This window comes from Oncorhynchus nerka, linkage group LG10 (genome assembly GCF_034236695.1).
Source record: "Oncorhynchus nerka isolate Pitt River linkage group LG10, Oner_Uvic_2.0, whole genome shotgun sequence".
Taxonomy (NCBI): domain Eukaryota; kingdom Metazoa; phylum Chordata; class Actinopteri; order Salmoniformes; family Salmonidae; genus Oncorhynchus; species Oncorhynchus nerka.
In genome coordinates this window covers 24,033,161-24,048,515 of record NC_088405.1, presented here as the reverse complement: position 1 = coordinate 24,048,515, position 15,355 = coordinate 24,033,161, and the positions used below count along the sequence as shown (strand labels likewise).

The 15,355-nt window shown below is 42.1% G+C and overlaps 1 protein-coding gene across 1 annotated transcript; it reads left to right on the top strand.

Moving 5' to 3' along the window:
- The first annotated feature begins 862 nt into the window (after positions 1-862).
- LOC115135034 (kinesin-like protein KIF11-B) lies at positions 863-8,971 on the top strand. The gene is made up of 23 exons (XM_029669230.2): positions 863-982; positions 1,212-1,320; positions 1,484-1,616; positions 1,725-1,822; positions 1,956-2,034; positions 2,122-2,307; positions 3,004-3,128; positions 3,236-3,326; positions 3,472-3,714; positions 3,813-3,908; positions 4,027-4,115; positions 4,221-4,308; positions 4,424-4,612; positions 4,746-4,953; positions 5,045-5,217; positions 5,323-5,448; positions 5,546-5,704; positions 6,263-6,402; positions 6,550-6,829; positions 7,053-7,275; positions 7,370-7,527; positions 7,743-7,847; positions 7,947-8,971. Exons 2-23 carry the CDS (start codon positions 1,244-1,246, stop codon positions 8,055-8,057), a joined length of 3,177 nt encoding a protein of 1,058 aa, XP_029525090.1. The 5' UTR covers positions 863-982; positions 1,212-1,243; the 3' UTR covers positions 8,058-8,971.
- Positions 8,972-15,355: the final 6,384 nt, after the last annotated feature.

Here is a 15,355-nt window from a genome sequence, read left to right as displayed (position 1 = left end):
GAAGTTATGTATTTAAAGGCCCAGTGCAGTCAAAAATTAAGATTTTTTTTGGGTGTTTTATATATATTGCCAAACTACGAGATTGGAATAATACTGTGAACTTGTGAAAATTAGGATAATGCCCTTTCAGTGTAAGAGCTTTTTGAAAAGACTGCCTGAAATTTCAGCCTGTTTTGGTGGGGTGGAGTTTTCACCAGGTAGTGAATAAGTTAAGAAAGAGAGTTCCTAAACTCTCTGCCAATTACAGCTAGTTTTCAGTTTTCCCCTCCCCACTCAGACCACTCCCAGGCAGTCCTAGCAACATTCTTGCTTTAGAAATTGTTCTTTGCTAGGAATATATATACTTTTCCCCCTCCATTTGAATGGAAAACAATTACAGTAAGGTACTTAATTGTTACCCAGAAATTATTTGATATTGAGACAAAAATGGTTGCATTGGACCTTTAATAGATGTTGGCATTTTCCACATGATTAATTCCACAAAATGAACAGCCATATAACTGACTATAAAGAACTGACGATGATGTTTTTATTTTATTAATATGACTATTCCTGTATTCCGGATTATGCGAATGCAAAATGAACAACATGTGGGGAGAAAATTAAATGACAGGATCCAATAATTTTCCATTTGGTGTTTGTCATGTAAATGTATTTACCTTGAATCATACATGAAAGCTAAAACGGGATTTTTTTTGGGGCCATACCAAAAAGAGCACATTAGCGCCATCAAGTGGATATGTGTTCCAATGTAAAGCTCAGTTCCCGTGATGCATCACACCTCCATTTTTCATGTGACCCCAGACTGCCAATAAAATCGCGTTTAAGAAATTCCGCTTAAGCCATTGGCTGTACATCTCGGATGAAGAACATTTAAATTTGTGTTTGAAAATTCCGCACGATAGAGCGCCAGCGCTGATGAAAGTCATATTTGTTTAAAATTACTTCCCTACAAGATAATTGTTCAAAATAAACAATAGAGGTAAGATTCATCACTTGGTAAGGACAATTTTGGGGCTCGTTTCCAGTAGTTTGCCGTTTTTTTGTATATCACAATATTTGCTAACGGTAGCTAACTTTCTAAAGTAGGCAGTTATCTTGGTTAACGCTAGCTGGCTCACGTTAATGTTAGTTGACTAGTCAGAGTAGGGGCTATGTTAGCTAGCTGATACATTTGTTTTTTAATGGGGGAAACTGTTTGTGTGTTACAGTTGACGTTTACAGTATTGAGAGTTCTGCAAACATGTCTACGCACAACTCGTTCAGTGTCGCAAAAAAGGATGAGAAGGGGAGAAATATTCAAGTCGTTGTGAGATGCAGGTAAACTTGACTTGTATGATACCAGTGGGAGTTGGGACTAAAAGCAACTTGATCATAACTAATTAACTTGCTAGCAAAATGGACAAGAACATCAGTCTTTATCACAGCAACAGTAGCTAGTTAGCCTAATGTTTTGCTAAATTCTCTGCCCATGCCTCTTCAGACCCTTCAACAACGCGGAACGCAAGTCTGCCGCCCATGGAGTCATTGACACAGTAGAAAATCGAAAAGAGATCAATGTGCGAACGGGGGGGATTGGCGACAAGGCAGCTAGGAAGACGTACACCTTTGATATGGTAACTAATGTAACGTTCTTTGTCTAAACTGGACAAACCACTATACTTGGGTTGCAAGGTCATTTGTTCCTAATGTGCAAATTACATCTTATCAAACCCTCGCCTCAGGTGTTTGGTCCATCTGCCAAGCAAATTGATGTCTACAAGAGTGTTGTCTGCCCTATTTTGGATGAAGTGATAGGTGGATACAATTGTACAGTTTTTGCGTAAGTACTACCTAAGCAGGGATTAAGTGGCGTGTCCACAAGGTTACATTTAGCCATTTGAAGCTGACACCTGCCACTGAAGGTGATTGTCAATTTTGCATGTTTTTGACGAAGTATTTTCTTTGTCATTTAGGTATGGCCAAACTGGAACAGGAAAGACTTTTACAATGGAAGGAGAAAGATCTCCAAATGAAGAATTTACATGGGAAGAGGTATAACACAACTTGTATCAGATCTGTCAATTAATTTGTTTAAAAAAAATAGTTTTCAGTATTTGTGATTTGAATGGACTCTTTCAGGATCCTCTTGCTGGTATCATTCCCCGGACACTTCATCAGATATTTGAGAAGCTGTCTGAAAGTGGGACAGAGTTTTCTGTCAAGGTTTCCTTGCTGGAGATCTACAATGAAGAGTTGTTTGACCTGCTGAGCCCTTTTCCTGACGTCACTGAACGTCTTCAGTTGTTTGATGATCCACGTAACAAGGTACTAACCAGTCTCTTATGTACGTACCTAATGGGTTGAGTTACACGTGTCTGTCAACATGTCACTGCTGCCCCCCCAGGGTGATTTTCTTAATCTAATGGTCACATTAAAACCTGCATTTGAAGGTTAAAAATAATTTCTGGGCCTCCCGGGTGGTGCAGTGGTTAAGGGTGCTGTGCTGCAGCGCCGGCTGTGCCAGCAGAGACTCTGGGTTCGCGCCCAGGCTCTGTCGTAACCGGGAGGTCTGTGGGGCGACGCACAATTGGCCTAGCGTCGTCCGGGTTAGGGAGGGTTTGGCCGGTAGGGAAATCCTTGTCTCATCGTGCACCAGCGACTCCTGTGGCGGGCCGGGCGCAGTGCGTGCTAACCAAGGTGTTTCCTCCGACACATTGGTGCGGCTGGCTTCCGGGTTGGATGGCGCTGTGTTAAGAAGCAGTGTGGCTTGGTTGGGTTGTGTATCGGAGGACACATGACTTTCAACCTTTGTCTCCTGCTAGTTGTAGCGATGATACAAGATAGTAGCTACTGAACAATTGGATACAATGAAAAGGGTAAAAAATAAAAATATATATTTATTTATTTTTAATTTTACCCCTTTTCCTCCCCAATTTCATGGTATCCAATTGTTTAGTAGCTACTATCTTGTCTCAACGCTACAACTCCCGGATATCTATATAATTAATCTCTGTCCTTCAGAGGGGTGTTATCATCAAGGGCCTGGAAGAAATCACAGTACACAACAAAAATGAGGTTTACCAGATTTTGGAGCGTGGATCTGCCAAGAGGAAAACTGCCTCCACTCTCATGAATGCCTACTCCAGGTAAATCTGCATGTCTGACCAAATAAACTTGTCTCATACTAAACCACAAGGTGTAAATGTTTAGTTGAGTGTTTGTTTGTATTTATCTGCCCCTTTTTGTTTTTCAGCCGCTCTCACTCAGTGTTCTCCGTCACAATTCATATGAAGGAGATAACTGTTGATGGAGAGGAACTGGTCAAGATTGGAAAACTGAACTTGGTATGGTTAACTGGTATTACCTACAAATGCATTGTCATGCACACTTTACCAGTGACATACAAAGATGGATAGCACATTTGACCTGTATGTGCACCTTCTTGTGTTGCCATCAGGAATTCTAGCTAACCTGACCCTCACCTTGTAGGTTGACCTTGCTGGCAGTGAGAACATCGGTCGGTCCGGGGCTGTGGACAAGCGGGCGCGTGAGGCTGGCAACATCAACCAGTCTCTGCTGACACTGGGCAGGGTGATCACTGCACTGGTGGAGAAGAGGCCCCATGTGCCCTACAGGGAGTCCAAACTCACCCGCATCCTCCAGGACTCATTGGGAGGCCGCACTAAGACTTCAATCATTGCCACAGTTTCACCAGCCTCCATCAACTTGGAGGTGTGTTTGTCTGGCTTTGTTAATTTCTCTTGGCACCAATGTCTAGATTGATATCTAATTTGATCAATACTCAACTTTTTGTTTCATGAAATCCCCAGGAAACTCTGAGCACACTGGATTATGCCAACAGGGCCAAGAACATCATGAACAAGCCTGAGGTGAACCAGAAGTTGACAAAGAGAACTCTTATCAAGGTATATACGCACAGAACAAAACCTCTCAATTTGAGTATGCATGCTCTGTTTATTTTAAGGATGTGTATTTTATTTGTGGTAAAACATCTGGACTGAAAATATTGAATTTCATCATCAGGAATACACAGAGGAAATTGAGCGTCTAAAACGGGATTTGGCTGCCACTCGTGACAAGAATGGAGTGTATCTGTCATCTGAGAACTATGAGTAAATGCCCATTGTACAACACACAAGTTGTGTATGAATCAAATGTTTATTTTTAAAGTCTGAATCCCTTCAAAAGGAGAAAGTATATTTCATTAATCCCCTTAGGAGCATGGCAGCTGCGATATCTTCCCAAGAGGATCACATAACTGAATACACAGAGAAGATTGCTGCAGTGGAGGAGGAACTGAAGAGCGTAAGCTTATTTAGAAAGTACTCTCATATTTTACTTCCTGTTTTTGGATAAGCAGCACCATGGTTACCGGCTCCACTTGACTCATCAAACATGTGTAACCATCCCTCCTCCCCAGGTTATAGAGCTGTTTGAGGATCGCAAGGAGAAGCTGGACAAGTGCACCAATGACCTAGAGGAGAAGAACCAGAAGCTGCAGGAGACTCACAGGGACCTGCAGAAGACCAAGCAGAAGCTCACTGAGGAGGAGTTTATAGTGTCTGAGCTGTCCACCACCGAGGAGAAACTGTACACCACTGCAGACAAGGTTAGGGTGACATCATTACGACAAGTTAGGACAATGTATAAGGGCTTCTACTAAATTACAAAAATTACACTTGAGTATGTACAGGATATTCAAAACTGTTTTAGTCTAAAGTTATGAGTTAATGTTATCCCAGTTGCTGACAACTGTTGACGAAAGCACCAAAGACGTGTCTGGCCTGCATGCGAAGCTGGAGAGGAAGAAAAAGGTTGAGGAGCACAACTCTGAGATCCAGATGAGTTTCGCAGACTGCATGGATGCTATGTTCAGCCAGATGCAGAAATCTGTAGAAGACCAGCACAGCAAGCACCAGGGCATGCTGGACACCTACAAAACCTCAGTTGGTGAGAATCTTGAAATGGTTCAGTACTTTGAGTGATATGAGCGCATCATAGAATTTGATATCCAATTTAGTCTTTTACTCTCCCCCTCAAGAGGGTCTTCTCGCAGTCAACAACAAAGCTTTCAAAGGAGCCATGGCTACTGTAGCCACGTCCTTCTGCAGCATCAAAGACCTGGTTGCTGATGGCATGACCAAGTGTCAGGCTAAGATGATGGAGCAGGAGACTCTGTGTGTGGAGGCTAAAAACAGTCTGCACCAGGTTTTGGTAAGAAATGAAGCTGTCTCTATTGTCTGATCTTTTCTATTTTTTTGTTGCATGAATCTGTATGAATTGAGAGGTTTCATGATAAATGCAATCCTGGGTTAACAGGAGGAGCATAAGCTGGAGCTTGAGGAGGTCCTGGTGGCCCAGGTGTTGCCTGGTCTGAGTGCTGTCATGGCCATGAATGACAGCCTGAGGAAGACACTGGAGACCCACCATGCCCTGGCAGCTAAGGTAAGGGAAGCTGGCTGAAATAATGCACAATACTGTTCTCAAAATACTTTTGAGTATACATGACAGACAACTTCGTGAATGTATTCCTTTTCTCCAGATGGAGTCCATGAAGGTGGAGACGACGTCGTTCTTCAGTGGCCATGCCCAGGACCTGGCTACCCTGAGGGAGACTGCAACAGAAGGTCTCGGCTCCCTAAAGACTGAGCACGACAACCTGAAGGAACAGATCAGCAGAGCAGACAAGGAGCACCAGACGGTACGCCCTGGGATCTGCTTGGGGTTGTGTAGTCTAAAGCAGGGGTGTCAAACCTATGGCTTGTAGGCCATGGGGAAATATCAATATACTTTAAAATGACTAAAATGTAATCGAAACTGTCAAAATAATGGACCAACGTTCAGTTTCTTCACTGTGTCCAGTTCGCTAATCATCACAAATGAAACCTAGACAGTGAGAGAGCATGAAATTACAAAAACGATGGACTGTTGTTTTGGGCAAATGTTGACAGCAGTGTTTCAATGTGGCCCCCGGAACTAAATTTGTCTGACACCCCTAGTTTAAAGTGTTCTCTTATCATCCTCTTACTTATCTTGTTTTCTTTTTCAGATCATTGCAAAGTAATACTACACCTTGAAATTCACAATAGTGTTGCTCTTGCAGTGGTGTCTACTCTGCTTTGATGCCATTGATCCAGTCCCTGTTCAACATCTAAATGTTGATGAAAACCCCTGTCATTCTCACTATCAAGGCTGTATGGTCAACAAGTGTGCTTTTCTATCTGACCTTGTGACATCCCTTCTGTTTCTGATCGTACAGGGCATGACCCAGGTGATCCAGTGTCTGCAGAACCAGCTCAACCTCCTGGCCATGGAGACACAGAATAACTATGCCGGCCTGATGAATGCCTCCGACGCCCTGCAGGTCCCTATTCAGTCCCTTTCACAGACCCTTCAAACGTAAGTGCAACTGGGCTGTCTTAACTGGGCCATTGACATGTCTAATGATTTCTGTCCATAGTGTGAGCTTTGTTCATTTGAATCTGCATATTTTTCACCTGATATATTTGCCAGGGCAGCGCCACTAACTTTGCTGCCCTTCTCCAGGAGATGCAGTGTGTCTGAGAACCAGACCGCTACCCAAAAGGAACGTCTAGAGTCTACCACTGCCAACTTGATCTCTGAGGTCCAACAGACTGCCCAGGAGGCCATGCGCACAGTGGACGAGTCTTCCGGCTACTGCAGCCACCTGCACAGCTCTCTGACCCAGCTAGGTGAGAAGAGTCTGCAGTGGTGTGCCTCTACCGAAGATGGCATTGACTCCCAGGCCCAGGCTCAGCTCACCCTGATCAGAGACCAAACCGCCTCTGCTCAGACCCTGCTAACGGTAAACTATACACTCGGATAGATTGTTAGGCAGTTTTACCTCAAACAGATACTTGTTGGTGTATGAAATGGAGTACTAAGTATTTTTTTAGCCCTTGACAGTTTTTCTTGCATTGCAATTTTTGTTTTGCAAAATTGGTTAGCTTTGAAATTCCTGCGCAGCTTCTTACATGTCTGTAATCATTGACTGAAATCTCAACCTGTGTTTCTCTGGTGTGATTCAGAGAGTGGAGCAGAGCTGTGAGGAGAGAGTCCAGGAAGTGAGTGGGCAGCTGAAGCAGCAGCAGGAGATGGTGAGGGAGGGTCTGGGGTCCATGAAGGAGCAGACGTCACTGGACCAGAACACCCTGGAACACCACCAGACGGAACTCAAGGCCCACTTGGAGGATGGCCTGGCCCGTGTCCACAGCTTCCTCAGCGATGAACTCCTACAGGATGTCCCAACTGGTGAGCCTGACATGGATGTAATGTTAATCTGGCTTTTTCTTTTCTACATATTTATCTGAGTCACTGACCTGTCTCCTTCAATTGTTTCTGGTAGGTGCAACTCCTCGGAGAAGGGACTTTGTGTACCCTCGTCTCTTGGCCAAGTCGAAGAGCAGAGCAGAACTGCTGGAGAACCTCTGCCACAAGCAGGAGGAGCTGCAGACGGCCCTGTTCCAGTGTGACGTATTGGAGGAGGAGAAGCAGGTTGATCAGGTACACTTCAGAAAATTAGAGCCCAGTATTTCCTGGTTGGGTCATGTGGGTTTGGGGCTGTATGGCAGATTACATTGACATGATTACATGAAGTCAACTGTACAGACTATGAACTTCAACTGATCTTGACTGTTCAGCATGTATGACATGTAATGACAATGAAAAGGGTGACTTTCAGAGAGTACAGAGTAGCTTTAACCTGACTGTTGCCATAGGACTCTCTGGAGGATGAGGTGAGCGGCTATGGCTACGTCACTGAACCGCCTTACATAGACGAAAACCTCATGTGCTATGAGAGCGGGAGAGTGCCGTTCTTCAAGGTAAGATTACTTTGGTGTTTCTGTTTGGTTAAGTACTGTCATCTCCCAGTCCCAGCTATAGATGCCATTGTTTGATTGTAATGTTCTCTTTCCTTTCAGCAAAAGAAGGCCGGCAAGAAAGAAAAATCTGTTAATCGTTCCAAGATGGTAGATAATGATACTCAGGCAACGCCGGTCAGGTCAAAGTTACCACTCAGGTGTCAGAACTAGTTCTAGATTTTCAACATTTCTAGCCCCTCTGAGTTTCACGGTTGATGTTATGCTCCATCCGCGCCGTTATCCACCACAAATCAGTCAATGTCCAAAAGGGTAGAACCAGCTCACCTGCTTTTACACCATGACTTAACCATTAGATGTTCAGTGTTTTATTTAGAGATTTTTTTTTAGGCTGCAATATGGACCTGACCAAAGTCCAATAGAAATGTTATAGATCTGTCATTCAAAATGAAAGCAAGTCAAAAGTGCTAGATCTGTTCTATGCTACCTGTTTTTTTGGGGGGTGTTTTGATTTTGTACACCAGCTTCATATTGAAAATACTATTTTTGGTTATTGAAATATATTTTACAGCTGTTTAGATGGTATAATGATTCTGTACACTATACATTGCTTGTTTTGTCGCAAACTGAAATGAGGTAAACTAAGAATTTTAGCAACCAGGAAATGGCAGATTTCTGCATACTGCACCTTTTTTAAAGGAGTAGTTTCACCATATTAAAACAAGTGATTCACGTAAAAGGGTTGACCTTCAAATCAGGGACTTTTTAAAAATACCTTAATGTATAAGTAATTACATTCAGAAATGACTTTCAAAGCAACAATAAATAAGGCTTTCTAAAGGTGGTAAACATGAGATGTTGGTTAAAATGTCCTTTGTATACTGACTTCTAGGGAGATGCTAAAGTGCCAATAATCAGCATTATTGATATTTATTCATATAAAATCTTTTGTCTTCTATATTAAAGGCACTTCATTCTAATATAACATGCTTTTAAAATGAGGATTTGTGCACAATTTTTACTTAAAACAAAGGGGTGCAAAGTTATTTGTGGAACTGCCCTTTTCTGTAATTTTACTATTCATTGGTTCAAACCTTCGATTTTATTAAAGTTTTGACAAATGTAAACATGTCATTTTGTCACTCACGGGGTTGGCGTAAAAACATGTTCAATTACTTAAACATATTGGCTCGACTCTAGGTTGTGCCTTTAGATTTCGAGAAAATCCGCAAATAAGGAAGAATGTTTCACTTCTCTTTGACTATTCTAAACCCAAACATCGGCCAGGTCTGCTTCGTAAGCGTCCCGGGAAGTATCAAGATGTTGCGCCTTTGGGTTTAGAAACTGGTGTAACTACACCCAGATAGTAAAGCGGACATTTCTGAGTTTCCTAGTTCCGTCTACAATAGCTGCGTTTCAGACAAATGTGCTTTGATTTGGCGCGTTTGTTTAGCATCGCCTGTATAGGCGGAATTAGCTTATTTTAGAGAGTGACGCTCCAACCCTGTTCCTGTAGGTTTTCGCTCCAACCCCAGTTGTAACTAACCTGATTTAGTTTATCAACCAGCTAATTATTAGAAGAATGTGTTAGATTAGGATTGGAATGAATATACAGAACGGTAGCTCTCCAGGAACAAGGTTGGAGAAACCTGTTTTAGACCATTCAATTTAGTCCTGAAGTTAAATCTCCAGCCAACCGTATGCGCTTTATTTTTCTGTTTCGGTTCCCCAGTCTCCTTGAACAATCAGCTTTCCTAGATAAATTCGATAGCAATCCACGTCTGCGAAAAGTTTGCCTAGTTCGACCCTCCGTTTGATCTTATCAGTAGCAGATGGTGTTGATTCTTGTGTTGCTACAGGTTTGTTTTATGAACTTCCCTTGCTTTGGATAAAAGCATCTGCTAAATGGCATTATTACTAGCTATGTATATTATAACATAATGCCACCCTAACCCTATATATGACGCTGCGCCGTCATATAGAAGCCACTCCAGCTAGCTAATTTATTACCTTCACCTTGCTTTATAACTAGCTAGCTGTATTAGCTAGGTATTTTTAGTTCCTTTGAACAATTTACATATACTAAGTAGGGAAAGCCAGATAGTAGTATATCCGTTGCTGCTAATGTTATTCTGCTATTCTACTAATTAATTTTGGAAGAATATAACTCATCCTAACAGCCCAATATGTACTCCTAATGAACCTACCATTACTCCTTATTGGCCCAAGGACCTTACAGTGCCTTCAAAAAGTATTCACACCCCTTTACATTTTGTGTTACAGCCTGAATTTAAAATTGATAATTTCTGTCACTGATCTACACACTATCTCAATGTAAAGTGGAATTTTGTTTGTAGAACAATTTTAGAAATGTATTTGCAAGAATAAAAAGCTGAAATGTCTTTAGTCAACACGTATTCACGTATAAATTTGCATCCTGTAGCTCTAACTCCAAAAAGTTCTGGGACACTAAAGTCCATGGAGAACAACCCTCCCAGCTGCCCACTGCACTGAGGCTAGGTAACATGGGCATCACCGATAAATCTGTGATAATCAAAAACTTCAACAAGCATTTCTCAACGGCTGGCCATGCCTTCCTCCTGGCTACTCCAACCTCGGCCAACAGCTCCGCCGCCCCCCCCCAAACCTGGACCCGTACAAATCAGCTGGGCTTGACAATCTGGACCCTCTATTTCTGAAACTATCTGCCGCCATTGTCGCAACCCCTATTACCAGCCTGTTCAACCTCTCATATCATCTGAGATCCCCAAGGACTGGAAAGCTGCCGCAGTCATCCCCCTCTTCAAAGGGGGAGACACCCTGGACCCAAACTGTTACAGACCTATATCCATCCTGCCCGGCCTATCTAAGGTCTTCGAAAGCCAAGTCAACAAACAGGTCACTGACCATCTCGAATCTCACCGTACCTTCTCCGCTGTGCAATCTGGTTTCCGAGCCGGTCACGGGTGCACCTCAGCCACGCTCAAGGTACTAAACGATATAACCGCCATCGATAAAACACAGTACTGTGCAGCCGTCTTCATCGACCTGGCCAAGGCTTTCGACCCTGTCAATCACCATATTCTTATCGGCAGACTCAGTAGCCTCGGTTTTTCTAATGACTACCTTGCCTGGTTCACCAACTACTTTGCAGACAGAGTTCAGTGTGTCAAATCGGAGGGCATGTTGTCCGGTCCTCTAGCAGTCTCTATGGGGGTGCCACAGGGTTCAATTCTCGGGCCGACTCTTTTCTCTGTATATATCAATGATGTTGCTCTTGCTGCGGGCGATTCCCTGATCCACCTCTACGCAGACGACACCATTCTGTATACTTCCGGCCCTTCCTTGGACACTTTGCTATCTAACCTCCAAACGAGCTTCAACGTCATACAATACTCCTTCCGTGGCCTCCAACTGCTCTTAAATGCTAGTAAAACCAAATGCATGCTTTTCAACCGTTCGCTGCCTGCACCCGCAGCATCACCACCCTGGATTGTTCCGACCTAGAATATGTGGACATCTATAAGTACCTAGGTGTCTGGCTAGACTGTAAACTCTCCTTCCAGACTCGTATCAAACATCTCCAATCTAAAATCAAATCTAGAGTCGGCTTTCTATTCCGCAACAAAGCCTCCTTCACTCACGCCGCCAAACTTACCGTAGTAAAACTGACTATCCTACCGATCCTCGACTTTGGCGATGTCATTTACAAAATAGCTTCCAATACTCTACTCAGCAAACTGGATGCAGTTTATCACAGTGCCATCCGTATTGTTACTAAAGCACCTTATACCACCCACCACTGCGACCTGTATGCTCTAGTCGGCTGGCCCTCGCTACATATTCGTCGCCAGACCCACTGGCTCCAGGTAATCTACAAGTCCATGCTAGGTAAAGCTCCGCCTTATCTCAGTTCACTGGTCACGATGGCAACACCCATAGCATGCGCTCCAGCAGGTGTATCTCACTGATCTTCCCTAAAGCCAACACCTCATTTGGCCGCCTTTCATTGCAGTTCTCTGCTGCCTGTGACTGGAACGAATTGCAAAAATCGCTGAAGTTGGAGACTTTTATCTCCCTCACCAACTTCAAACATCTGCTATCTGAGCAGCTAACTGATCGCTGCAGCTGTACATAGTTTATCGGTAAATAGCCCACCCAATTTACCTACCTCATCCCCATACTGTTTATATGTATTTTTCTTTTCTGCTCTTGTGCACACCAGTATCTCTATCTGTACATGACCATCTGTTCATTTATCACTCCAGTGTTAATCTGCAAAATTGTAATTAATCGCCTACCTCCTCATGCCTTTTGCACACAATGTATATAGACTCTCTTTTTTTCCTACTGTGTTATTGACTTGTTAATTGTTTACTCCATGTGTAACTCTGTTGCTGTCTGTTCACACTGCTATGCTTTATCTTGGCCAGGTTGCAGTTGTAAATGAGAACTTGTTCTCAACTAGCCTACCTGGTTAAATAAAGGTAAAATAAAATAAAAATAAATTCAATCTCTTTATGGGAAGCCTAAATAAGTTCAGGAGTAAAAAATGTGCTCAACAAATCACAAAAGTTGCACGGACTCATTCCGGGTCCAATAATAGTGGTTAACATACTTTTTTAATAACTACCTAACTGTACCCCACACATACAGATAATTGTAAGGTCCCTCAATCGCGTAGTGAATTTCAACCACAAAGACTAGGGAGGTTTCGCAAAGATAGGCACTGATTGGTAGATGCGTAAAAAAAAAAAAAAAATCAGACTGAATATTTCTGAGCATGGTGAAGTTATTAATTAGGCTTTGGATGTTGTATTAATCATTGGTGGAAAAAGTATCCTTGTCAGTGCGGCTTGGTTGGGTTGTGTTTCGGACGACGCATGGCTTTCGACCTTCGTATCTCCCGAGCCCGTACGGCAGTTGTAGCGATGAGACAAGATAGTAACTACTAATAATTGGATACCACGAAAAGGGGGTAAAAATAAAACGTTTTAAAAAATGCTACTAAAAGTCTAAAAATATTTGGTTTAAAATATCCTTAAGTATCAGCTCCAGATTGGCGCAGCAGTGCTAGATGCGTCACTACAGACCCTGGTTCGATCCTGGTCTGTATCACAACCAGCCGTGATTGGGAGTCCCATAGGGCAGCGCACAATTGGCAAAGTGTCGTCTGTTTTAGGGTTTTGCTGGGGTAGGCTGTCATTGTAAATAAGAATTTGTTCTTAACTGACTTGCCTAGTTAAATAAAGGTAAAATAAATAAAAATGTTTATGTAATTGCTCAAATATACTCGAGCACTATTTAATTGTTCAAAAAAACGTATCTATTTACAGATAGCCAGGGGTACACTTCAAAATTCATACATAATTAACAAAGAAGTCATGTGTTTAGTGAGTCCGCCAGATCAGAGGCAGTAGAGATGACCAAGGAATTTATCTTGATAAGCATTCAAAATGTAACAAGTATTTTTGGGGGTCAGGGAAATTGTATGTAGTGAGAAGTACATTATTTTCTTTTGGAATGTATTGAAGTAAAAGTAGTCAAAAATATAAATACTTAAGTACAGAAAACGAATTGAGGAGTACTTTAAAGTATTTTTACTTAAGTACTTTACACCCTACTTAAGTACTTTACATCCTTCCTAACTCAGTTGCTGGAGAGGAAGAAACCGCTCAGGGATTTCACCATGAGGCCAATGGTGATTTTAAAACAGTTAAAGAGTTTAATGGTTGTGATATGAGAGAACTGAGGATGGATCAACAACATTATAGTTACTTCACAATACTAACCTACAAAGAAATAAGCTTGTACAGAGTTATAACAATATTCCAAAACATGAATCCTGTTTGCAAAAAAAGGACATTCACTTTTTGTCCTGAATCCAACAAAACATATCCCTGAGTACCACTCTTCATATTTTGGTTGTGGCTGCATCATGTTATGGGTATTCTTGTCATCGGCAAGGTCAAGGGAGTTTAAAAAAAATAAAAAATACACGGAATACAGCTATACGCACATGCACATACCAGGTTTTCCTAGAGGAAAACAACCTGGTACAGTCTGCTTTCCAACAGACATAGGGAGATTAATTCACCTTTCAACAGGACGATAACCTAAAACACAAGGCCAAATCTACACTGGAGTTGCTTACCAATACGACACTGAATGTTCCCGAGTGGTCTAGTTACAGTTTTGACTTAAATTGGCTTGAACATCTATGACAAGGCTTCAAAATGGCAGTCTTCCAATGATCAACAATTAACTTGACAGTGCTTGAAGATTTTTTTTAATAATAATGGGCAAATATTATACAATCGAAGTGTGCAAGGCTCTAAGAGACTTACCCCCAAAAGACTCACAGCTGTAATCGCCGCCAAAGGTGCTTCTACAAAGTATTGACTCGGGTGTGAATAGTTTTGTAAATTAGACTTCTATATTTCATTTTACAATACATTTTTACAAACTTCTAAAAACATGTTTTCACTTTCATTATGCAGTATTGTGTGTAGATGTGTGAGAGAAAAAATATAGTTTAATCCATTTTGAATTCAGGCTGTAACACATCAAAATGTGTAATAAGTCAAGGGGTATGAATACTTTCTAAAGCATTGTATGTTATTTTCAGGTATACTGGCTCTGGCAGCCAAAACAGCAAAGTACTCCATCTAAACGAATCAATTCTCAATTGCAACAGATTCATAAAGCCCTTTACTTTCATATCCCATCAAAATACAAACTTACTGTCCACTGTTTCAACCGGCTTTATCACAGTTACAGCCGACAGTTTTCAGTGACAACACGTTTCTGGCGGCTTGATTCCGTTACACGCAGGTGTTCGGAGCATTCTAGATGGCTAATTAGCACAAGTGGTTCCTCTGTCTTCAGTCTGTCTTCTGTAAGCATGCACTGTAACATGGAGATATGGCCGCGAGGGAACACTAACCCTATAAAGGTGTGTATCAGTTTAACCGTATGTATTAAAAAAAAGATTTCTCGCTGATATGAAAGACGAGGTCTTTATGTTTCCAAGACCGTGCCGCAAGTGATGCATGTCAATGTTCAGGCCGAGCCTATGGGGCTCTTAACAAAACTCCCCCGTACAGAAGACGCCTTTGTCCAATGACTCTTATGTGTGATTTAATGGAATTGCTAGTCATGACTCATGATCAAGGGCTGATCCTATCAAAACCCAAACTCTAAGATTGTAGTTAGTTTTTGTTGTCAATCTAAGTGTTTGTTTACAAACAATGTGTGCTGTGGATCTAAAATGTTTTTAAAACCACCATGCCAAATTCATAGACTGTCAGTCTTTTCAGAGGATTTGAGCCCATCCCTTAGTTAACCCCACAAAGTGGCAACTCAAGCTGTCGAATTGCTGAATATGTGAAAGGTAAATGCAAGCACCAGATAACTAAATACCAGTGATGGATAGATCACTTGGCTAGCCAGGCCTGTATTACTTGCTTGACACTCAGCTTGGTTTTGTTTTCCAGGTGTGTATGGCATGC